The following is a 24884-nucleotide window of genomic DNA, read 5'->3' on the forward strand; positions in this document are numbered from 1 at the left end:
TTTAATCTGACACCATCAAATGTATGATGTTATCCAGCAACAGGAAACTTACCTCTCACATTCAATCCATTGTCACATGCAAACTGTGCAAAAGGTGACATGTAAGTGGGGTCATAGGCCAGTTCGTGAGCTTGCTCAGCAATGCTTCTTGCTGTCTGTTGTATGCTCTCATAATTAGAATTCTATATTGATGGAAGAACAAGTTATTCTTACAAAAGCAAACTATTACAGGGAATTTCATTCAGGCACATATACATAACTGGATATTGATATAAGTAACAACATTGCAAGTTAGATTTTTCATTTCAAAGGAATCTTATCTCAAATTAAATCAGTTCACTTTAAGAATGTCTGTAGGAAATTAAGTCAACTTCTTCCACTAATCATTGGTGCACGAGTTATGAACACATGCTTATCTTAGGAAGGGAGAAAGTAGAAGACAGCACTTCTCTATATTTTAAGAGTCAAGGGATGGGGGAAAGGGGAGGGGAGAAAACGGTAGCTGAAAAAATAGGTTTTCCTTTGCTTATTCTGACTACCCAATCATACACCCCATTCATCCAGCTCAGTTCTTCTGTACAGCCTGACGCTCAAACTTTGCAAAGAGAATGCTAAACTAAAGAAGTGTTCACCCAAAAAATACTGCCTAAAAAAATTCAGAGTGCTCATTCTCAGCACAGAAGCACCACCCTAGAGCAAGAAATAAAGCTAGTTTTAATAATAAGGATGAGCTTGTAGGAAGTTGGAATGTGAGTGGTTACTCAGTAAGCATCACCCTTATCAGGTAAGGCCTACCAGTTACAGGGTGTGTCTAGACTGAGTTTTGTCGACAAAAGTGGACTTTTGTCGACAAAACTATACCTGCGTCTACACCACCGTTGACATAACGGTGACAGAACTCAGCAGTTTTGTCAACGTTGGTAAACCTCATTTTACGAGGCATAACACCTTCTTTCGACAGCTTGCTTTGTTGACAGAACTGAATGTGTCTAGACGCTCTATGTCGACAGAAGTTTTGTCAACAGTATCTGTCGACAAAACTTCTGTCGACAAAAGCCTGTAGTCTAGACGTACCCACAGTTAACTGGTAGGCTTGGCTTGGCCAGAGCATCCTTCCAATTGCAGGAGGTGCTCTAGCTGGGCCAGAGGAGCCCCCCACCATACAACTCTAAAAATTTAACCAGTTAACTGATTAAACAAGATTTTATATCCTTAGTAGGAAGTGTGAGGCTAAGGCTTTATATTAACATCAAGCATAAAAACGTCTTTAAAAATAATACATTTTGCCAACGCTAGAAGATGGATCAAATCAGAATGAAACTATCAATCTTACTTCATGGAGTTCGGGTATCCAGCATTGACAGCCTGCAACTACTAATGTAACTTACCTCACACACAAGAACATAATTTGCATGATTTTTAATGAAGAGGCAGCCAGTAAGAGTTCTCTTAAAAAATTAAGACAGTTATAAGTCTATGAAAATCTAGAGAAAATACAAGCTTTCTATATAATGCATTTCCTCCAGGAGTTCCAATCACCCTTACCTTTTCAATACCTGCTGCCTTACTCAGAAACAGGTTTTTTTCCATGTTGAACAAGACAAGGGATGAACAGCTATTTTCACAAACAACCAGTTTGATAATCTATAAGGTATATAATTTTATGAATATATCTGAATTTCCCTAACATTTTGGAGGAGTGAACAGGCTTTGACAATTCTTAGCTTTCCATCCAACCCAATTTCTATTTGGTGTCTTAACCAAATGTACCAATAGGTGGAGCTCATGTTTCTCTTCAAAACTAGCGCCATGAATATCCAGTGTGCACAATCTAGACTAAGAATATGTTTTAAAAACCAAAATCCTAACCAAGCCATAGCTTTAGATTGAAAAGGAAGGAAGATGAGAGATTTCAAGAAAGGGATCCGAAAATTGGTTGAGCATCTCCAAGTCACTTTGTTGGCAAAGGAGCCACTTTCTCTTGTCAACCAACAACTTCCAGTAAATTTATCTCAAGGATAAGAGCTATTTGCAGACAAGCCCCTTCTGAAACCAAATATGAAAGGGTACTGAAAAGTTATGCAAAATAAAGCTTCCTAAAGGAAGCTCACATAGATTGATGCTAGTTTTTATATCACATTTTCCTCTTTTAAAGCTGAATTGTATGTATTTTCAAGCGCAACAATCCTGTCACCCAAGATAGTGGTTTAATACAATGAAGCTCTCATGCCAAAGTTACAAACAAAAGCTGCTCTTGGATTGTTTCAGAACAAGTAATAACTTTTGCCTAGTATTCATATTACAGATGAGTTACGGGAATGAAATTCAATTGCACACGTTTCATTTTCAGTTACCTTCAACTTTTTTAGTTCCTGAAGAATCATATAGTCAGGCATGTTGTCAAAAAGTCCATCTGTTGCTGTCAAAATAATGTCTCCTAGCTGAACATCAAAAGTTGTACTGTCAGCAGCATCCGGGCTGTGAAAATAATGCCACCATGTCAAAGAAATGGGCACTAGCTTAAGATAATGGCACCAAATCTTGTTCCAACTACATAATGAATAGCTTTTGTAATTCACTGGTATTATTCTGGCTGTAATAACAGGAGAATGATCACAACTAGAGAGCATCAGAAACACTACACCATAGAATTGCACTGAAAATGCCTGATTAGGACAATCCTTCAGTTTAATATATTCGGCAAGTATATCTTCGTTGTACTATTAGAAGTACTGCAGTTTGTGAGGTTTTCTTCTCACTCAAATATGTAGAATGGGCTATAATTAAAAGGACTTCAATAAAATTATTGAAACAGCAAGCCTACTTACTGGATAATGAAGCATCTTTTTATTGTGAAGGATCCCAAAGTATTTCAAATGTTTGGGTACATCCCCACTAACTGTGGGCAGTAGTCTGATGGTCAAGTGGTGCATAATACAGAGAACAAAGTATTTATTTTGGTACATACAAGATCTTCCTGGGAGATTTTAGGATAAAAACTACACAACACACCATTAGTAGAATGATGCAGGAGCTGTGATTTGAACTTACGAGTTTCAGAAAAGTTAGCATTTCAAACTAGATTTTTAGATCACTGGATTCTTCTCTGGCAAGAACCAGTTTAACATTAAGTTTAGTCAAGAGAAGAATATACTGATATTTACTCTCACTTTTAATTGCCTTTGCAATTAATGTTAAAGTGCAAGAGACTAGGTGAATTGATACAATTACATGTCAGACTGAAGTGTGGGTATTTTAAAAGCTGATTCATCTCACACTTTCCTTATTCGATGGTGACTCAGTGTATTTTTCTAATTACCAAGATTGTCATTCTTGATAACTATCTTTGGGTTGCTCCTATGTTTTCGTACAATGGATTGTACTTTTGAAGATACCTAGATCTCACGCAATAAGAACTATTTACAGTTATTGTGCAATAAAGAATGATTTTTAAAGTGCAAGAATTTCAAGCTCCTATGACAGCTCTCCTCTCTTCACTCTTATACTTTCCTATAATTAAAACTATACCCAACAAACAAACAGTTGGCACTATTTCCAAATATCCCCAAAAGATCATTTTTTATATTAAAAATTATAAAGCCCAAGCCTTGTCTCATTAGAAGTCTACAACCTCAGAATAAGGACTTCAGATTCATACTGCATTCCCTAGACATAGCTCTATTACTTTCTATATTCAGGATTTATATAAAAAGAGCACTTTAATGAGTCTATTATCTTTGACTGAAGAAATGTAACTTGTACTATGTTTAAAAATAATTACCAAATCAGTCAAGAAAAAGCATTTCCTTTATTACAAAAACAGACCAAAAGCAGAAAGACATTAGACAAGCAGGCATGTCTTGTACATACTTTGTTTTAGATTTCACTAATGAGGTTTCATTAGTTTAGAAAAATGACTAATCAGCACTGAAATACAGATTGCTTTGAAATCATGTCCTCTGCTTTAAAACTGCTACTTTCTATAGGACAGGGCGCACTTCTGCAGCAGTCCCTTCTTTGAGCTCGATGTTCTGCCAAAATGGAGTTTTGCTCGTTTTGAACGAACACAATGTGCTACTAGAAACTTAGCTGTACTGAAATGCAAGCTGCAGTCACATGCTTTCCTGATCTGTTCCTCAAGTATTCACTACCTCGCTGCCTTGCTATGTAAGTTAGGGTATTCCTAATCATTCCCAAATGAGTTAGAAGGAAAATCTCCACTAAGATAAGGCACTATTCCAATATATGACAACCTGAACACAATATATTTGACTTAAGTGTTCTATACTAGGCCAGTTTTGATAGCTTAGTAGGGTTATAATACACAGTGCACTATGTCAATTTTATTTGCATCTCACTGCAGATATGTTGCAGCCAGATGCCTGGCAGTAACCTTTATATGCTTCAGTATTTTTCCAGATAATGACATCATATGTACTTTACATAAATTCCATCAAGTAATACTCACAGTTTAGCAAAAAAACTTTATAGCATAAAATATTTTATGCCACGATCACTGATCCTATATAGGCTACAAAAATTACTTTTACTTAGCTCATAAAAGAGAGAGATCATGCACCAAATATTGAATCATAGTAGGCCAAAATATTAACTAGCATTTGAAGTTCTTACAAATGCTGCCAAACAAAGAGGCAGCAGCTAAAGTTATTTGTATTGCAAGAATGTTGAGAGATCTTAAATTGCAGAAGCAATGGATTTTATCATGAAGGTTACGACAACCTTAATTCTCCTGTTGTGTCCAGATATTGCAGCATATGACAAGTGAAGTCATTTCTAGGACCTGAACCTTAAGTGGAGACATTTACGTACAGAAACAGGTATATTTCATCAAAAAAGTTAATACAGAAGGTCTCTTTGAGAAAACCAGAAATGCTTAATACTCAGTGTGCACCTAACTTTACAGATCACTCTGCATGTAAACAGATCATTCCTACTCTGAGCAGAGATTAGGCCATGGCAACAGCCTACAATGTAGGGTAAACTTAAGTCTGGGAAAGGCTTACACTATGTTAAAGACAGACAGGTGGGGAAGGGGATTCATCTTTCAAATGGAATTATTATTAAAAGCCCATTTGCTAAGTTTCACTACAAAGACTGGAAGCATGTATCCTTTGGGGGAAAATAATCTCAAGTTCTTGATTCACATCTAATTCCCCATCTCACCTATCACTTAAGACGACTCCCTCTGCTTCTGGTGGAGCTATTGACAGTTGGAATGGAGTGTTGAAGTAATGCTGCTGTTCATCAGATCGATGTACTACTTCTCCTCCTCTGACTACTAGAAAACCAGAATCTCCTAAATTTGCTGTATGTAAACGATGACTTGTTCTGTCCAGAACTACTATGCAAGCAGTACTGCTTCCTAGAAAAAAAATTAACTCAGTTAACTGGAGATCACCATATACATTAGAAAGTCTACTGAATAGATCTTTCTTAGACAAGCTGTTCAAATACCTATCATTGACAACAAAAAAACCACCCCGTTAATACAAAGTGAACGTGCATTAACAGTAGGAACAAATCATGTTTTCTGCAACCATTTCCACTCCCAGTTTACAGATTTATTTGTAAAGTTTTTACTTATCTGGCTTTGATTTCTTTCATTACATTGTTTGCTATGTTCCTGTGCATTTCTAACAGTTAGGTGTATGTATGTCAGCCGAGTCTCCTATAGGAAAAACTATTCTGAATAATGAAGCCATGATTAACGTGACACTTTTGGGAGTATTTTGTAGCACCAGTGGTGGGCACCTACATCTGTGGCCCGAGGGCTGCATGCAATCCACCAGGTTTCTGTGTGGCCTAGGAGACATTGTTTACCACTGGCTATTTGCAGGGTTGCCAGATTCTGCTGGTTTTCATCCATGTAGTAATATCAGTAGAAAAAAAACCCTAAAGTGGCATGCATGTAAAGCAAGGGCACATGAAGGGAACAGATTGCACACAACATTGTGAGCTGTTTGCGCCCTTTGCATCCAGTCAAAGCGCTGCCATGGTGCAATCAGCACACCCAGCAAGTTCTAGGTACACAAGCGCAGTTAGCAAAACTACCCTATCCTGGGAGACTGTCTTGGTTACAACAATCTTGCGGCCGACAGAGGAAGGAGCTTGCTAGTTTACGCTGTCCATTGCTGACCTACACTATGCTAGGAGTTGTTCATATGTTTTCATTCACAGCTAGAAATAATGTGCATAAAGTATATAGGTTATCTTGTTTCATTATCAGTGGCAGAACAAACACTCTTTTAAGACAAACTTTGAAAGACTGGCTCCAAAGGCGGCCTAGATTTTAAGAAGGAATGTATGGTTTATTAATATAATTCACTCAGAAGGAAGTGCATGGCTTTAAAGCTCAAGAAATTAACTTCAATATTTAAACAAGTGCCTGTGCACTGTTAGTTGCTTAGACACTTTATAGCTGGCTGACCACAATCTTGACAATTGGGAAAGTTTCAATTACATAGGTAACAGCATGTGTCAAGTTTTTAATTAGGACTATCAGAAGTTCATTCAAACATTATCACTTCTATTGTAACTAATACTACTGATATGGCAATTGTCTTTAGTATTTATCTTGTTTTTGGTACACTAGGTTCCTGCTAATTTTTTTAAACACTTTTGTAACTACCATTCTAGATGGATTCAAATGTACAATAAGGAAGAAAGGAATTGAAACATCCCTGATAATTTCACAAATATTTTATATATATTTGAGGGCATTATGGAGTTTTCATTCATTCCACTCTAGCATCTAGGCCTGGAGGCCGATGGCAACAGTAGAGAAACCACCAAATATTATATTGGAAAAAGGCCAACACTTGTCCAGCTCCTTCATAAGAGAAGGAAATACCACCCTCAATGGAATTCAGTGTAGTTCTAACTAGAAAAGCCAAATCTTTTCTAAACAGCTCTCACGCTATGACAAACCATCACCAATAGATGTTTTGATACCATACATCAGAGAAAAGTTGGAATCTTCCATGTGCAGCTCCAAGTTTCAAAATATAGCTGCATTTTTGATAGACCATGGGGCTTACAATGAGCTAAAATCAGGTTTAGGGATGTTAAAGATCAGTTAACTGAATAATCGATTAACCTCAAATTTGTATCTGTTACTCAACTATTCGATAGTCCCCGAAGTGGGGCTGGCAGCCAATGCACTCTGGCCCCACTCTTAAGGAGCCACTTGCCAATCTGTGCTGCTACCTCTGTATCAGAAGCAGCAGCACTGAATGTCAGGTGTGAGCTGGTCCAAGAGCGGAGCCAGTTTAAAACCCAGCTCTCCTCATGGATTGGCTGCCTGTCGCCCTGTGCTGTTGCCTCAATACAGAGGCGGCAGCCCCTGTCTGGAAAAGGTGAGGGGGGAGGAAGAGGGGAAGAGTCTGAATTCCTGGACCTAGCATGAGCCCCAACTGAACTGGCCTGCCCGCCCACCTGGTTCCTAATACACTTTAAGTGTAGAGCCCCAGCAGGGTAGGTCCCAGACCCAGCACAATCCAGGATTGAGCTGGGCTGCTAGCCAGCCTGCTAAAAAAATTACTGTCAAGGGGAGGGGAATGCATATTGTCTATACAATTAACAGATAAGCTTTTGGCTTATTGGTTAATTCACTATACTATTACATCCCTACTCAGGATCTAGATCTTCTATTTGGTACACAGGACATTAACTCTTCAGCCCTTTACAGAGGTCTGCGTTGCAAGTGAACAGCAATGCAGGCCCAGTCTTGGGTTCATATGGGACCCTGATTCTCCCAAAACAGAGAAATTAAAATCATGTCTACAAAAGAAAATTAGCCTTCAAATCACTATATAGTTAGAATAAAGAAACTAATCAAGTCAAACTCAAGAGAAAGAAGAGAAATGCAACAAAAATATTGTGCCTGGAATAGGACTTCAGTTTTCCTCCCCTCTCCCAGACAGGATTTCATGTCCAGGTATTTGCCAGAGTCGGCACTGATGGAACAAGCTGCTGATACCTCTGGCCTTATGCAAGGAAAAAATTAATTCTTGTTTATATGTTCTTAAGCAGAGGTTTCTTGAAGATTAAAAAAAAAATCTTAAAGTTGTATTTTTATGAAAGTAGAAATAGTGAGAAAAATTCCACAAATGAGCATTTACAGTGCTTTGAGAGAAGAAAGAAAGGGAAAAATAGGATTCATTAGTTTCACATTCTAACTTAACAGGTACTATAACTAGAAATCCATGTGTGGAATGCAGATCTTGTGACTGCTGCTCTTGAGAATTTGAAAGTTCAAGCAGCACAAAGTTGCCTCCCTGTATAAAAGGGCTGCTAGAACTAATTACCTAGTGAACCACCTGGTGATCACTTGTTCACTAACAGCACCAGTATAGTTAAACACCTAAACCCACTGAAATAATTACTGAACAGTACTATTCTAAAAGTAACAAGTCATTTCTCGGGTATGTATCCATTCTCTACATGTATAAAAAAGTGAACATATGTTCTCGAGCTCAGCAAACTTTAGCTAAATATAGTTTACATAGAGCTCTTTTGGCAAAGTAGTTTAAGGTCAGGTGAGAAGCATGTGCGTCAAGCAGGCAGGGTAACGTGCTCTTGGTCTGAAATCTTGTAAGTGTTCCCTTGTAAGTGATCAGTTTTCAAGATTGCCTATTCACAGCCTAATTCTGCCTTCATGTCCTCAATTGCCACTGATTTCTGGGGGCATTACATGCACATATCCAAAACCATATTTTGTGCACATTTAACAAATCACCGATAGCATATTTCTTTTGCTGTGATGACATTCAGTGATGTCTACAACCCACAGCATACAACAGGGGTGGGCAAAATTCAGCCCGCCAAGTGAGTTGATCCAGCCCACTGAGGCCCTGCCACGCCCCCATCCCCAGGCCAATCAGGGGGCTTAGAAGTGCCACATGCTCCTGGCAGGGCAGGAGGGAACTGCCTACTGTTCAGATTCTCTCTAGGGGGTGGGTAGCAGAGACTTTGCATATTCCTGTATCCCAGGCCAATCAGGGTCTATGGGTGGGGAAGCACGGAAGTGTCCTGGCCCCGCCCCTTATGTCTGAGGCTCCAAACCCTCCAGGGCAGCCTAGGAACACTTCCAAAATTTCAGAAGTGGCCCCCGGTTAAAAATTATTGCCTGCCCTTGGTGTACTGCTACTTTGAGCTTACTATAAGGGAAAAAGAAACCGAGTAACAGGATACTTTAGTGTATCTCCAGAAAAATATTGGTTCAGCTAGAGCTTAATCACAAAACTCCCAAAAGGTTTCAAATTGAGAATAATTTTTTTAAGACATAGCTGGTATTAGCTGACAGCAGTAGGAACTTTTTTTGTATCCACTGTGCAAGATCCTCACAAAACAAGGTTACAGTTCTGCAATTTCATTTCAGGTTTTTCTTTTTAAATTAAAAAGAAACATGCAACTTGTCATGTTGAAGTTGTTTTTATTATTTAAACTTAGAACACCAAGTCGACATATCTGTGTCAAGAGGACACGTACCACCTGAACAATATTTGTGGGGTATTTGCTGCACTTACCAAGCAAAGGTACTTTGTTCTGCAGCAGCTCACTATAACTTGTAGTAAGAATTCCAACAGGATTGCTTGGTACGAACCGTCCTTCTTTTACTAAACGTTCACATGTTCGCATTAGAGTCCCTGAGAACTGAGACGGATCAACCCCATAGTCTCTCCAGCCACCTACACCATCTGCTACCCCTAAGAAGAGAAAACACAACTTATTGTTAAAAACAAATGTTTTGATATTCATTTCATTCTAGCACAGGGCTACTCAAGCGGCTCATGGGCTGCATGTAGCCCATGGCCTATTTGTTTGTGGCCCACAGTGTGGTTTGGGTTTAAGTGGGGCTCAACACATGGCCCATGGGGGGATCCTTTGAACATGGCCTCCACTGGGAACATGCTCCACAAGAGCGAGGCATCTTCCAGGAGGGGTGAGCATTGAAAGACACATGTGGTCAGGCTGGCTAGAACAAACGGGTACAGGGTGTCGGCATTTCTAGACCACAGGGAGGAGGTGCCGGGAACGTCGGGGCATTGTGGGAAATACTGGCTGCTTAGCCTTGTGGGCAGAACCTGAGAGGCGCTGACTGGCTCTCACTGGCCATGTTTGGGTCTGCCGCCACAGCTTAATCTTTGTATTCATGCCCGTAAGTGTGAAGCAAGCTATGTCTATGCAACCACACTTAAGCTGCGGCCCTCGGCATGTGCTGGGAGTATCATTGTGGACCCCAGAGCTTCCAAAGTTGAGTAGCACCATTTTAACATATATGTCGATGGTTCAAGATCTAAAACTTACACAAGTTTGCTAGTCATATTTCTGTATAAAACATTTTCCCCAAATGGTTATGAACAGTTTTATTATAGGAGAACAGTAGCAGTATGGAGCTTTATAGTTAGAAACCTGAAAGAATTTTTGGTATTAAAGAAACCACACGTGAAGAAAAGCACACATATGTAAGCAAACTTGAAATGTTAGTGATTGGATAAAGGTCCAGGTACATTTGACAGTTAGTAATACAGATTAAAATTTGAAAGCTAAATATCTAGAGTAATGATCTGTGAAGAGACTGACTTTGCTATAAGAAAGACTTCTTAGAGAGTTAAGTAGCTTTTCAGGGATAGATTACACTTTCATTAGCACAGAGAGGGAGGAATGGAAGTGTTGAAGAAGATTTTAAACAGAACAGAAATGAAGATAGTGTAGAGAAACTCCCTCCCCATCCAACATCTCCAGACAAGTATTCTTTTACTGCTCACTCACAGTGAGATGATCCTTTTCCTGTGAGTGGCACCAATTTCTGCAGAAAGTAAAACTTCCATTAAAAAGTGTTTGAAGGTCAATGCAATTGTGTGTTCTACATCAACAGAAAGAGTACACTAGAGTCTCTGTGGCTATTTACAACTTCAACCAAGCAAGAGTTTAAATCACGGGTGGGGAACCTTTTTGGGTCCAGGGACTGCTGACACACAGAAAAGTCAGTTGGGTGCCGCACAAATGAGAAGCCAAAAAAAAAAAAAAAAAAAAAAAAAAAACCTCCAAACCCTCACTGACGTGGCCCCTGATTGAGAAGGAGAAAGACACTTCCCACACATACTAGAGCCTAGTGGGGCCCAGGCTAGTATATATAGTATGCTCCAGTCAGTGGCCATGGGCTCCCCAACACTACAAGTGGAGCCCTGAGCCTCAAGCGCTGGATCCAGGCAAGCTGGAGGTCGCATCTGGCCCTCGGGCCTGAGGCTCCCCACCCCTTGTTTAAATGGATTAAAGCTCACTGTAGCTGTTCAGAACAGCATTGACAGCAGTGAAGCAGATGAGTTTCACTCTGATAAAGCTTGGGAAAGCTTTGAGCAGCAGAGGCAAGTGCTAAAGTTATGCACAGTGGAGCAGGAGACTGGAAATGGGTGATTAGCAGAGTCCCTCACCACTAGCAACAATCCGAAGTCTCTGGAATATGAAGGTGGGGAGAAAATTCCTCCCTTGCAGTAGCAATAAGATTTTTGTTTTTAGGAAAGTAGGGGAAGGAAAAGTCAAGGCACCTTTTAGCCAGAGGCTACAAGAGATGAACCTTGGACCTCATCATCCTAGATTTTCCCAAAAGTTCCTGGGCTGTGTATTCCCTGACAGTGCCACACTTCTTTCCTTTTCTGTATTATCCTTATCTGGTAGGTTTAGTTCTTTGGCTACTTGGTGGATGGTAAATTTACATCTATCAGAAGGAGTGCATGGATGGTGGCAGCAGGGGAGTGAGATATGGGCCAAAGGCGGGGTAGGAAGTGGTTGGTTATTTTGCAAGAGGATTGATAGGAAAATTATAAGGGAGCAGATATAGCACTCATAGTAAGGAAAGAGATACAGGGGGCGAGGGAGATAAGTAAAAAGGGACAGGTAGAACAAAGGAGGCTAAAGTAAACACTAAAAACTTGATTAACAATGTCATAACCAGTACAGCACACAACTTATTTACTCCTTTAAATTACTACCCTAGATTACCAGCCACCCTGCAAGTGCTGTGCAAAAATATTTTAACACTTGTTTTAAAGATAAATTACCAAAGAAAGTTGGTTCTATCATTAGTACAAAAGAAAGCTGAGCTGCAATAGTATAAAAGATAACTGGCTCAACTGACCACATAGCAATGTTAAAACTTTTAAATTACTGCAATGTGGTGGTCTGGTAACAGCTAATGTGCTTTCTGATTGGCTGAAATATTTTACAGTTTTCAGAGTCTATTCTTAATGCTAAGACTACTGCATTCAAATATTTCCTAAGAGGGACACATTAAGGTAGATACCCAATAAGAACATAATCCCATTTGAAAATGTTGCATGATTTAATTTGGCTAAGGATCTCTCTGATCTTCAACATGTAAGAATTACAATTTGAAGTATATCGTGACAAAAAATAAGCTTTATTTCTTGATACAGCACAATGTGTCATTTTCAGAGTATTCTTAGAAGATTTATTTGGGGAAAAGGATAGAGCTAACCTCTAGATGAGTGAAAATTGAAACAGTAACATGCAATTTACTCATCTACTTATGCCCTTCACAAAGGATACCATTTGAAATCAAAGTGGAAGATTTAGAGTTGACCTTGGCATGAACTACATAATCTGATGACAGGTTAGAGCCAGATTCTGTATAGCCCATCAACATTAATCAGATTTTCACCCAAAATAGTGCACAACATTTTAAACACAAACACAGACTATGCAGGTGTCTAAGTACAGTATGCAGTAGCCAAACTCCACTCTTAAATTTCTTTGAACAGAACAAAACATGGACTGCTTCTGACCTGCACTAAAAGACTCTTATTTCACCAGACCAAAACCATCCATTCCTGCAGTTTGGTTCGCTCTTTAAATTAAAAAAGAGTTAATGCAACCTATTACGGTAAAGTACTGTATACCATTTTACAGAAAAAGGAAACTGAAAAATCAGCTTCAGATTAAAAAAAAGAGACACATGGCCTATGATGCTGATGTTCAGCAAAGAAATTATGAACGTGTTCAATGAATTGAATAGCAGACTGAAAAATGACAGCTTAAGATCAGTACCAAAAGGAAAATTTAAGACAACTTCTGATGCTGTCACTTCAAACTATACTCCTACAAGTAATCCTTGTCTGTATAATAGCATATCACCTCATAGATCACTGAAATAAAGTCCAAAACTAAACTACTGGTTCTAGTTATGTTGCTACTGAAAAATCATGATGTCCTGTACCGATTCCTAGTATCCTTGTTCTGCATTCCAGGTGAAAGCAAGATAAACATCAATACAAAAAGTCAAGACAACTACTGTTTTGATTGATAGAACTGTTAAAACTTTAGTTTACTTATCACTTTCCATCATATTTCATAACATGCAGCGTCCTCTGCTAGTTCACCATCGAACCCCAAACACCCATATAAAAACAGTAGTTTGCTAAGTTTTAAAGTTTAAAATGTTGCTTAAATGAGAAGAATTACTATGGGGATGTCTATACTATGCAGCTTTTAGCAACAAGGCTGTATCAACACAGCTTGCATCAATGCTATTTGTCAGTGCCTTTGTTGACAAAACATTTCCACCCCCAATGTGAAGGTTTCACTTTGTCAGCAGTAGAGCGCACTCTTGCAGACAAAGCAGCATTCACACTTTCACTTGCCATGGCAAAACTTTGTCCTTCATGTCAGGGGAGGTTAAAGCCCCATGAAAAGCAACAAGTGTTGCTGATCAAGTTCAAGTGTAGACATAGCCTAAGTTTAAGTTGTATGAAACCTTTGACTTTGTCCGTGTAATCAGTAAGTGGCAGAATATCAACCCAAGCAAATGCTTGGGTATTTGTATTTCTTTGTTTCAAAAGTATGCAATGGGCCAAGTCAGGTCTTCTGCATAAAAGACCATAAATCGTGCAAAAGGGAATAAAGTCAGCAGGTAAAGCAGCTGAATACATTTTAAAGAAAAATACATGAAGGGCAAGATTAACTGCAATTACAACTTCTACAGTATTCTTAAGTGGGAGTTATCCTGCTAAAAGATAGACAAATGCTCCCTAGAATTACTGCCCAATTACACACGGCCTGTCAGTTACCATGAAGCTGGCTTCATCCAACTTCAATGACCCAGTACCTCAAGATTACAGGCAGTCCCCGGGTTACGTACAAGATAGGAACTATAGGTTTGTTCTTAAGTTGAATTTGTATGTAAGTCGGAACTGGATCCAGATTCAGCCACTGGTGAAACTGATCAGAGGCTGACTACAGGAAGCCCTAGGCAGAGTTGCTCTGCCCCCAGCTTCCTGGAATCAGCCGCTGATCAGTTTCAACTGCGGCTGAATCTGGACTCCTGGGACAGAACAGCTGGGGCACTGCCGGGTAGGTCCCCGCAGGACCAACCCAGCAGCACCCCAGCTGCTCTACCCCAGGCGCCCCGCAACAAAAGCCTGGTCTGCTGGGGGGGGGGGACGCACTAGCTGCGCCCCCTCCCCCCCAGCAGACCAGGGAGAACCGAGCAAAGCCACGGAGGCGCAGAGATCCCGCCGCCTCTGCGGCTTTGCTCCTGTCTCCCCACTGGGCTGGGGGAGTCCCCCACAGCACAGCAGGGGTCCCCCGCCTCTGCGGCTTTGCTCCTGTCTCTCTCCCCCCCAGCACACCAGGGAGACCCGGAACAGCTTTTCTCGCCCCGGAGGACACGGTGGCGGGACCGCTGCGCTCTGGGCGGTCCCGCTGCCTGCGAGTTCCGGGGCGAGAAAAGCCCCATTCGTAAGTGCGGATCCGACATAAGTCGGATCCGCGTAAGTCGGGGACTGCCTGTACTCAGAAGTCTCAGAGCAAAGCACAAAGCAAGTAAGGCTGCAGTGCTAAACCCAACTGAATCAAAATGTAGCTGATACCACGTGAAGTTATTACATTAAGAATACTGGATAACTTGAATTTACAACTTTTGTTGAAGTTAACTGAAGGGGAAAACAACAAACATTTAACGTTAACAGATGAGTTAGTTGTGTACATTCCTCCCTTTTACATACTCAGTCAGATACTTTAAAAACCACTGCATCCCCAAACTCCCTCAATGTTAACTGGCACAAGTTCACTGTTTTGTAACCACCACCAGGCCTAACAAACTCATCACATCCTACATACTATTGTGATAGTATTTATAAAAAAAATTCTTGTCAGATCTCAAATGAAAAACAAAATTGTGCTGAAGCTTCACGGGGTAGCTGAGTTAGTCTGTACAGAAAAAAAACCAATAAATGGTCTGGTAGGACTTTACAGACTAACAAAACACGTAGATCATTGTTTCTTACACTTTTTAAGGCCAAGGAACACCAAACAATTTTTTTTCTTTGAGGAACACCAAGGATTTTTTGTTGAGCCAAAAAAAAGGGGGGGGGGGTAGTTATTGACAAAAAAGGGTTGGGTGAAGCTAGAGGAAAAAAGGTCACCTGCCCCTTTAAGGGTGGCCATTTTGAACTCTTTTCTCTGCAGCACACCTCCGACTGGCACACAGTTTAAAAAAACACTGATGTAGATTCAAAGTGGGCTGTGCCCATGAAAGCTCATGATACCATCTACATGTTTTATTAGTCTATAAAGTGCTACCAGACTATTGGTTGTTTAAATTGTGCTGGTCACCCATACTGTTGTGAAATTTATGTACAGCTTTTAAAGAGTATCTATACATACTGAAAATATGTACTTTCAGTTTACAACAAGTTATTCTCCAGCAGAAATGAAGACCTGGTTGTGTCATAGAAAAGGAACATATTCAAGTTTGCCTAGGCTTCTATGTACATTAAGCATTCCAAGTCAAACACAATAGCAGCTACATTTGCATTTCAAGTCAAGTGAAAATAGGGATGTAAAATCATGCTTAACTGATAAAAGGTTAAACAGCATTTAACTGTTAACTGATTAAGGGGACAAGTGGAGGGACCTGCTCCAGCCTGCCCAGGGCCAGCTCAAGCCATTCCTGTGCCCCGGGCAGCGGGTGCACAGCACATGCGCAGCACTGCCCCCAGTGCGCTGCACACCTTACAGCTGCAATCGGGTGCATGGCGCCTGATTGCAGCTCTAAGGGACAATGTGCAGCCCCCAGCACATGGCACCTGATAGCAGCTGTAAGGGGCACCGTGCGGCCCCTGGCCCTGGGCTCCTGATGGCAGCTCTAAGGGGCGTGTGGCGCCCCCCATAGGTTAGTGCCCTGGGCAGCTGCCCAGCTATCCCCCCTCTTAATCTCGACCTGAGCCTGCCATAGGGCGCAGCTGCTTCAGCCCAGCCAGTACAGTCCTTGCTTGCGGCCCCCTTGCCACAGGCAGGAACTGCACTGTGCCCATCATGGACAGATTGCACTAGCCAGGACGTAAGAGCAGCCACTGGCTGTGGCTCGCCAGAGCGTCCCACAGGCTGGGGCTGTTCCAGCTCAGCTGGAGCAGTCCTTGTCCAGGCAACCCCCATCACCCATTGTTAACCTTAACCAAAAAGCCTTACATGTTAAAGGTGAGGCTTATCAGTTATCCCTTCATATCCCTAATTGAGGCTTTGAAGACAATTTGGAACCAACATATAGGAGAACAAAATAGGGAGCTATCCTCAGTCTAGGGTTAAACAGTGAATTTGGGGAAATAAGGAGAAGCAAAGATACATTTGGTATCCATTTACTGAGGAAACTCTTAGTACAGCATAGGGATATTAATGAAATACCCAGGATTAAGTTGACTGAAAACCAGCGGCTTTGTTATAGACTGAATCCTCAGGAGAACATCTGCTTTATAGAATAGGAAATGCAATAATTAATAAGCTTAGATCTACAATTGCATTTTGTATATAACCAATTCTGTTTCCACTCATCAGTATCTCTTACATCTTAAAATTGATAATAAATTCATTTTCACTATAAATGAGATTATAGAGCTGTGATATTATAAAAGACCTCAGACTCAGACTAAGGTCAGAAGGGACCATTATGATCATCTAGTCCAACCCTCTGCACAATGCAGGCCACAGAATCTCACCGACCCTCTCCTAGAATAATCCTCTCACCTATATCTCAGATACTGAAGTCCTCAAATGGCTTAAGGACCCCAAGATGCAGAGAATCCTCCAGCAAGTGATCCATGCCCCATGCTACAGAGGAAGGCGAAAAACCTCCAGGGCCTCTGCCAATCTACCCTGGATGAAAATTCCTTCCCAACCCCAAATACGGTGATCAGCTAAAGCCTGAGCATGTGGGCAAGACTCACCAGCCAGACACCCAGGAAAAAGTTCTCTAAAGTAACTCCTATCATCCCACCATTGGCCTATTTACCACTGATAGTGAAAGGTCAATTAATTGCCAAGATCATGTTATCCTATCAAACCATCCCCTTCATAAACCCATCTAGCTTAATCTTGAAGCCAGATAGGTCTTTTGCCCCCACTACTTCCCTTGGAAGGCTGTTCTAGAACTTTACTCCTCTAATGGTTAGAAACCTTCATCTAATTTTTAGTCTAAACTTCCTAATAGCCAGTTTATATCCATTTGTTCTTGTGTCCACATTGGTATTAAGCTTAAATAATTCCTCTCCCTCCCTGGTATTTATCCCTCCAATATATTTAAAAAGTGCAATCATGTCTCCCCTCAGCCTTCTTTTGGTTAATGTAAATAAGCCAAGCTCCTTGAGTCTCCTTTCATAAGACAGGTTTTCCATTCCTCGGATCATCCTAGTGGCTCTGATCCACAGCTGTATTAATCAAACTGTGGGCACTGTCTCTTAAGAGAAAGCTTGCTTGTTAATTACTATGGGAGTCCAGAGACAACAACTGCTGGATACTGCAGCAAGCACTCAAGGGCTAAGCAGGATACCTCACACTTGCCTATGCATAAAGGGTGATATGTGGGGAGACCTGGAGGTCAGTGTACACAGGGCCAAAGGCTGGTAGTTTCCAGGAGCTGAACTAGAGATGTGAAAGACTAGCTGACTAGTCGACTATTCATAAGCAAATGCTTACTGGATACTCAATGTGCTAGTCAACTAGTCACTTCCCCCGCCCTTGCTGCCTCTATCAGAGGGAGGCAGGGAGGGGGTATAGGAGGGGTTACTTCAAAACAGCAGCGCTGCTTGAGGTCTGGGGCCAGACCTATGGCTCTGCACAGTGCTGCCACTGAAACAAAGCCTGCATCCCAGGGCCAGATGGGGTGTCCCCAGGCTGCATGCAGTATTTCACAGTGGCAGTGCCATGTGAAGCCTGGGATCAGCTGGGGACTCCCCCACTGATCCCAGGCTCCATGCAGTGCTGTCGATTGTAACGAGGTGGAGAGCCCAGGTCAGGCTGCACACAGCATTTCAAAGTGGCATCCTGGGCACTATGCAGCGCTTTCACCTTTGAAGTGTAGGAACAGTCCTAGGGTGGAATCACCCTATTGACTAATCAAATAGTCTATGCAAAATGCATCGACAATTCGATTAGTCAATTAGTTGATATTTAACATCCTTAAACTGAACAACATCAGGCAGACAAAAAACTGCTTCATGCTAGGAGCAGGTAGTGGCATGGAACTTCATAAACTGAAGTATCGTGGGGAGTGTCACAAATTTCAGGGAAACAGAGGTGAATTTATATCCCAATTAATTAAATTTTTCAAAAAAGACTAAATCTAGCTCTCAAACTCAGTGGCAACATTCCTATTAACTTCAACAGCAGAACTGGGATCAGTGTAAGAGCCAAGTACGAGGCCCCAGGGGGAGAAGCAGAGACTTTTCGAATGCTTGTCATTTGAGGAACTGGCAAAGATCTGAGAAAGTTACAGGAACAGAGATCTGAGAAAGTTACAGGAATAGTGAAGTCTTGTCTACACTTGGGAAGTTTTGCAAGAGCTTACCAGCATGGCTAACACTAGTTCAGCATCACAATGTTGAGCAATATTGGGAGTTCTTATGTATCTAGACTTCCAGTAACTGCTGGCATTTTAAGCAAAGTCATCTATGCCTGCATAGAACAGACCTAATTGAGCCAGTATTTTAAATGCTGTCATTCATGTACCCTAAGGCTCCAAATGTGAATTTGAACCACTGTTAACAATAGTGGGATATTTCTGCAAAGTTTCACCAGCATAGACAAGGCTCCATCTTTAGCTACTTTGTTCAGTTTTGCTTCTCCCACAGACCTGACAGAACTGTATTCTCTCTTCAGGCAGTCACACTAATGCCTTGGGTATGCAAGGAAAGTTACATACTGTTCAGAACAAATGTCAATAGCGGGTGTGGCTGAACATGTGTCTGTCTAAGAATGGGCCAACGCAAATCTAGTTCAGCATCATTACAGAAATTTTGGTTATGAAAGAGGCCAAATAAAAGCTTTTTCTCCTGAAGATGTATGAATCATGTTTACAAAAGGTTACATTCAAGCAATATTTAAGAGTTTTGCTGACATGCTCATTATCCATCATTGAGAAAGTTTCTTCTAGAAGCCATATTCCTGACATGCCTACAAAGAAACTGCATCTTACTGGCAAGACATTTTTATGTTTAGCTCATTCACATGTTAAGTAAAAATGTTACATCTAGAGATTGCAGACCTATGAATTTATTTTTTATTTACAAACTCTCATCCCTAGTTATGCTCATTGTACAGAACTAAGTACACCATTAGTCTGATCCAAAACAAGTTTCTCTAAACAATGTCTTCAGAAACAAAATAATCCCTTTAACATTGCCTTCTATGCCCTACAGACAGATATAGAACACACTCCCTCATCTACCAAAACTGCTTTGACACTACCTTGATTATTTCTGCAGATCCTGCATTGCTTGCTTTTCCTTGTGCCATTTCCTGCCCAGTAAAGAAACGGACACTAAATGGGTTTGTTTTACATTTACCTACAGTTGGTATCTTCGTGTAAAATTTAAAAAAAAAGGAAATGGAGAAAGGGATTATTACTTTGTAATTAGAGAGACAGCTGCCACATTCAGTTTCAAATACAGTACAGTGAACCCTCGCTACTTCGCGGTTCGACTATCGCGGATTCACGACTTCGCGGACTTTTTTCATTACATTATGTATATACGTGAATCCGCGATGGTCGAACCGCGAAGTAGCGGTTACCAAAACTTTAAAAAGCCTCGGGGGAAGCCGGCGGGGGGGCATCCCAGGCGCGCCTGGGCTGCTCCCCCGCCGGAGCCCCTCCGCGGCTTTCAAAGCCTCGGGGGAAGCCGGCGGGGGGGCATCCCAGGCGCGCCTGGGCTGCTCCCCCGCCGGAGCCCCTCCGCGGCTTTCAAAGCCTCCGGGGAAGCCGGCGGGGGGGCATCCCAGGCGCGCCTGGGCTGCTCCCCCGCCGGAGCCCCTCCGCGGCTTTCAAAGCCTCCGGGGAAGCCGGCGGGGGGGCATCCCAGGCGCGCCTGGGCTGCTCCCCCGCCGGAGCCCCTCCGCGGCTTTCAAAGCCTCGGGGGAAGCCGGCGGGGGGGCATCCCAGGCGCGCCTGGGCTGCTCCCCCGCCGGAGCCCCTCCGCGGCTTTCAAAGCCTCCGGGGAAGCCGGCGGGGGGGCAGCCCAGGCGCGCCTGGGATGCCCCCCCGCCGGCTTCCCCCGAGGCTTTGAAAGCCGCGGAGGGGCTCCGGCGGGGGAGCAGCCCAGGCGCGCCTGGGATGCCCCCCCGCCGGCTTCCCCCGAGGCTTTGAAAGCCGCGGAGGGGCTCCGGCGGGGGAGCAGCCCAGGCGCGCCTGGGATGCCCCCCCGCCGGCTTCCCCCGAGGCTTTGAAAGCCGCGGAGGGGCTCCGGCGGGGGAGCAGCCCAGGCGCGCCTGGGATGCCCCCCCGCCGGCTTCCCCCGAGGCTTTGAAAGCCGCGGAGGGGCTCCGGCGGGGGAGCAGCCCAGGCGCGCCTGGGATGCCCCCCCGCCGGCTTCCCCCGAGGCTTTGAAAGCCGCGGAGGGGCTCCGGCGGGGGAGCAGCCCAGGCGCGCCTGGGATGCCCCCCCCCCGCCGGCTTCCCCCGAGGCTTTGAGGATCCTACTTCTACTTCGCGGATTTTCATCTATCGCGGTAGGGTTTGGAACCTATCTACCGCGATAAACGAGGGTTCACTGTACTATACACTGAAGTTCTAACTAAATGCACTACATTCTCCCAAGACAGGGGTGTCCAAACTTTTTTCAAAAAGGGCCAGATTTGATTAAGTGAACATGCGTGAGGGCTGACCATTTTGCCTGACATTCTTTGAACCATTAAAATTAAATGCAAATTAACTATTTTATGCAAAGTTTATTGCAAACAGCATACTTTTCATTTCGTCACATGGATGACAAATCTAAACACGTGTTAAATCACTCTGCCTTTCATATCTGAAGGCCAGATGAAAAAAAATCCAGGAAGCTGAAATATATATCAGGAACATTGTAAAGTACATTACATATTATTGGTAATAAAGGTTGTCTGTAAACTTTTAAGTTCAAAAAATATGATCAGGAACATAATACCAAGTATACATGTTGTGTCCAAATATATTTATAACTGATTTAGACCAACTGACATTAACTGAGATTTTACAATGTATTCATCTCAATACATATGGATTCGTTGGGGGCCATAAAAGATAGATATTGCCAAATTACCTGTGGGGCCGTATTAAACCAGAACACAGGCCGCAATTGGCCTGCAGGCCGGACTTTGGACATGCCTGTCCCAAGACCAAGATTTTAAGCAGAGAGAATAGTTGCCAAATTTGGATTTTACAGTGGATAGTAATGCCTTGCTCTTGGCCAGCATTTGGAAGCTTTAGCAGCCATGAAATTGGCAATGACATGAAAACTATGGACAGCAACAGTATTCAAGGGAACTACTCATGAAGATGCCAGAAACAGAGGTCAGAGATAGTAGCAGAAATTGTCTTCTTTGCTCCAAGATCCCAAAGAAGAACACAGTGTAAAGGAATCTCTGAATTGGTGAGTTTGTTCTCCTTTCTAGCCAAGGTCAGGGAGTACAACTGAAAGTTAAATAGTTTTTGGTTAACATGAATGATCAAGCCTCAGGAACACTGGTAATAATCCCAGTTCTCTATCATTTATCAACTGCTGCAAGATGAGAGTGACATGACTTATTAATGTTTTGTCCCAGACCTTGTTAGAAAGGCTGGCATATACTTATCTAGAAGTCAAAGATTAATTTTTTCAAGCTTTGAACTAACAGCACACAAAGCAGTGAACAGCATTTTGGATCAGAACAATCTGTTTTGAACAAAACCATCAGAACTTTTAGCTTTTAAAGAGGAAAATGTGTGTATCCTCTTGGGTGACAGTCAACCCTTTATTGACCCAAGAAAGAATAAATCCCAAATATCCATGCACATTTTCCACTGAAAGAGAATGGTACCACTCACATTCAGCCCACTCTGGCTTGCTCTTCATAAACTGGATCTTTAGAGTACTTTATTTAAAACTACTCTGCCAAAATGTCTGACAGACTTCTCACTGAATGACTAACAGGAAAATCAAATCTACATGGAAAGAGACTTTATATTCATCCTTCAACTACAAACAAATATTCTAAATACTTGTACAGGCTATGTCCACACTACAGACCTTATAGCAGCACACCTGTACCACTGCAGTTGTGTCACTATAAAGTCTTCCCTGAGGAGATTCAATGGCAACAGGGGAGAGCTCTCCTGTTATTAGAACACCTCCAACAAGCAGCAACACTACATTCAGTGAAACTTATGTAGTCAGGGGTGTGGTTTGTGGGGGTTTTTTTACCCACACCCCTAACTGACAAAACCGCTAGTATAGACATACCCATAGTATTCCACTCTCTTAGAATACAAAAGGTACAAGACTATTGTTTAAATAGAGATACTAGCCCTAAAGAATTTAAAAACAGAAGACCAAAATTTATAAAAAGCAACCATTCAGATGCAAAAGAGTTTGGAATGGAGACAGTGGAAGAGTTTACAGAATTTTAGAGGAAGTCAATTCAAAGTTACATAGGACAAAAAGTAAGAGGTCTTCAGCTTATTACACTAAAAAAGAAGGGGTATTTGAGGATAGAGAAATGTCAGAACAGCAAGGGAATTTCAGAGAGGAAACACAGGGAGGAAAAAGGGACACCAGCATCTTGGGTTCAGTCTATGCAATCTTGTCACATATGATTTAGATAAGTATGTCATTAAGTTTGAAGAAGTCCCAAGGACAGCATCAAAAGTTATTAGAGCTCTAGAAAACATGAAGGAAATATTGAAACAAAAGTGGTTTTTTTGATCTGGAGAAGACTGAGGAGGTACATAACAGCATTCAAGCACATAAAACTAGCTCTACATCTGTTCAAGAACTCCTCCTAAACATTAAAAGCTAGGATCACTAAATTAAGTACATAGCTTCTTATTATAACTTAAAGTGAGGCAATGTTTTGGTTGTGCCAGGAAAATGGGATGTGTCTGGAATGGGATTGCTTGTCATAGAATCGGACAGAAAAAAGATCAGCAGGCATGTGAAAAAGGCTAGCTGGGGTTACGTCCTTCCCTTTGTTCAGTACTGCCCCAACCCCAAACCTTCAACTCCTCAATCCTTTGCGGGGGCGGGGGGAAGGATTAAAGTTTCCCTCCCCCATAATTTGTACATGAACTTTGCTGGCTATTCCCCATCATTAGTGAGTAAGGGGAAGTGCAGTCTGCAGCATTCTTCACTCTAGCTGAGGAGTGCAGGGAGCAGACAAACCTGGACCCACCCCAACTGGGAAACATATGCCTCTCTCCCACCTGTGTCCACTGGACTTATAAGGAGCCATGGAGAGGTCCTTCTCACCTGTCCTCATGCTGCTGTGGTTAGAGAGGGCTGAGGTAGTCTTTTCTCCCCAGGGCAGCCTGCATACTGAACCGCTCATCCCCATTTCCACACCCACTCCCCAGCAATGACTTAAATGAAGCATGGACATTTTCATTTAATTTTCTGAAAACCGAAAATTGAGTAAAGGACCTGAGCATTGCTGGGTAAATCTTCTAGTATTGTTGTAATAGAGAAGGGAGATATATTGTTCTCTTTAACCACTGAGGACTAGGGATATTAACGTGTAGTTATTTACACAAATAATAAAGTGGAGGGAAGGTGGGAGCTGGCACCCATGGGAAACCATCTTAAAAGCTTACTCCCTGTCCATGCCAGATCTGCAGAGCCACCTCCTCCCCCAACCCACTGCTGCCCCAGAAAAGCGTGGACTGTGAGGAGGGCAAGCAGGAGATGGTACATGTGGGAAGTCAGCTTTCAAGCCAGCTTCCCACATGTATTGGCTACTATAGATGCACCTGTCCATTGTGATACGGCCTCTATGAGAGGCAGCAGGGGAGCAGGCAGGAGTCCGTGCTCATGGGAAGCCAGCTTAAAAGCTGGCTCCCCGCAAGCATAACTGCTAAAAATTCAAGCAGATACACATTTAAATAAAAAAGTTTGGTACCATCACTACTGAAAACAGAACAAATAGAAAAAACTTCTTAACTCTACAGGTAGTTAAAGTCTGGGATAAATGTCTAAGTAGGTAGTAAAATCTATTTCATTGTAGTTTTTTTAAGAGGAGATTAGACCGGGGAAATTAATGCAATGACAAATTCAGTACTATACTTCTCTGCTGAGTCCAGCATCAAGAGAAGATGTGCTGGGAATAGAACAGCACAAACTATAAATGATCTGGAGAAAGGGGTAAACAGTGAAGTGGCAAAGTTTGCAGACGATACTAAACTGCTCAAACTAATTAAGAACAAAGCAGACCGTGAAGAACTTCAAAAAAATATCACAAAACTAAGTGACTGGGCAACAGAATGGCAAATGAAATTTAATGTGGATAAATGTAAAGTAATGCACATTGGAAAAAATAACCCCAACTATACATATAATATGATGGGGGCTA

The 24884-nt window shown here is 42.1% G+C and overlaps 1 protein-coding gene across 1 annotated transcript in view; it reads right to left on the reverse strand.

Annotated features, from left to right (window-relative positions):
• The window catches only part of PPTC7 (protein phosphatase targeting COQ7), a 35945-nt gene that overhangs the window by 5058 nt on the left and 6003 nt on the right, over positions 1 to 24884 (reverse strand). The window contains exons 2-5 of the mRNA XM_006132578.4: positions 9549 to 9728; positions 5185 to 5383; positions 2355 to 2478; positions 53 to 182 (exon numbers count right to left, since the gene is read on the reverse strand). Of these exons, the coding sequence (XP_006132640.3) occupies positions 53 to 182; positions 2355 to 2478; positions 5185 to 5383; positions 9549 to 9728 (633 nt within the window). The remainder of the gene's footprint in view (positions 1 to 52; positions 183 to 2354; positions 2479 to 5184; positions 5384 to 9548; positions 9729 to 24884) is intronic.

This window comes from Pelodiscus sinensis, chromosome Z (genome assembly GCF_052426305.1).
Source record: "Pelodiscus sinensis isolate ZL-2025 chromosome Z, ASM5242630v1, whole genome shotgun sequence".
Lineage (NCBI taxonomy): Eukaryota > Metazoa > Chordata > Testudines > Trionychidae > Pelodiscus > Pelodiscus sinensis.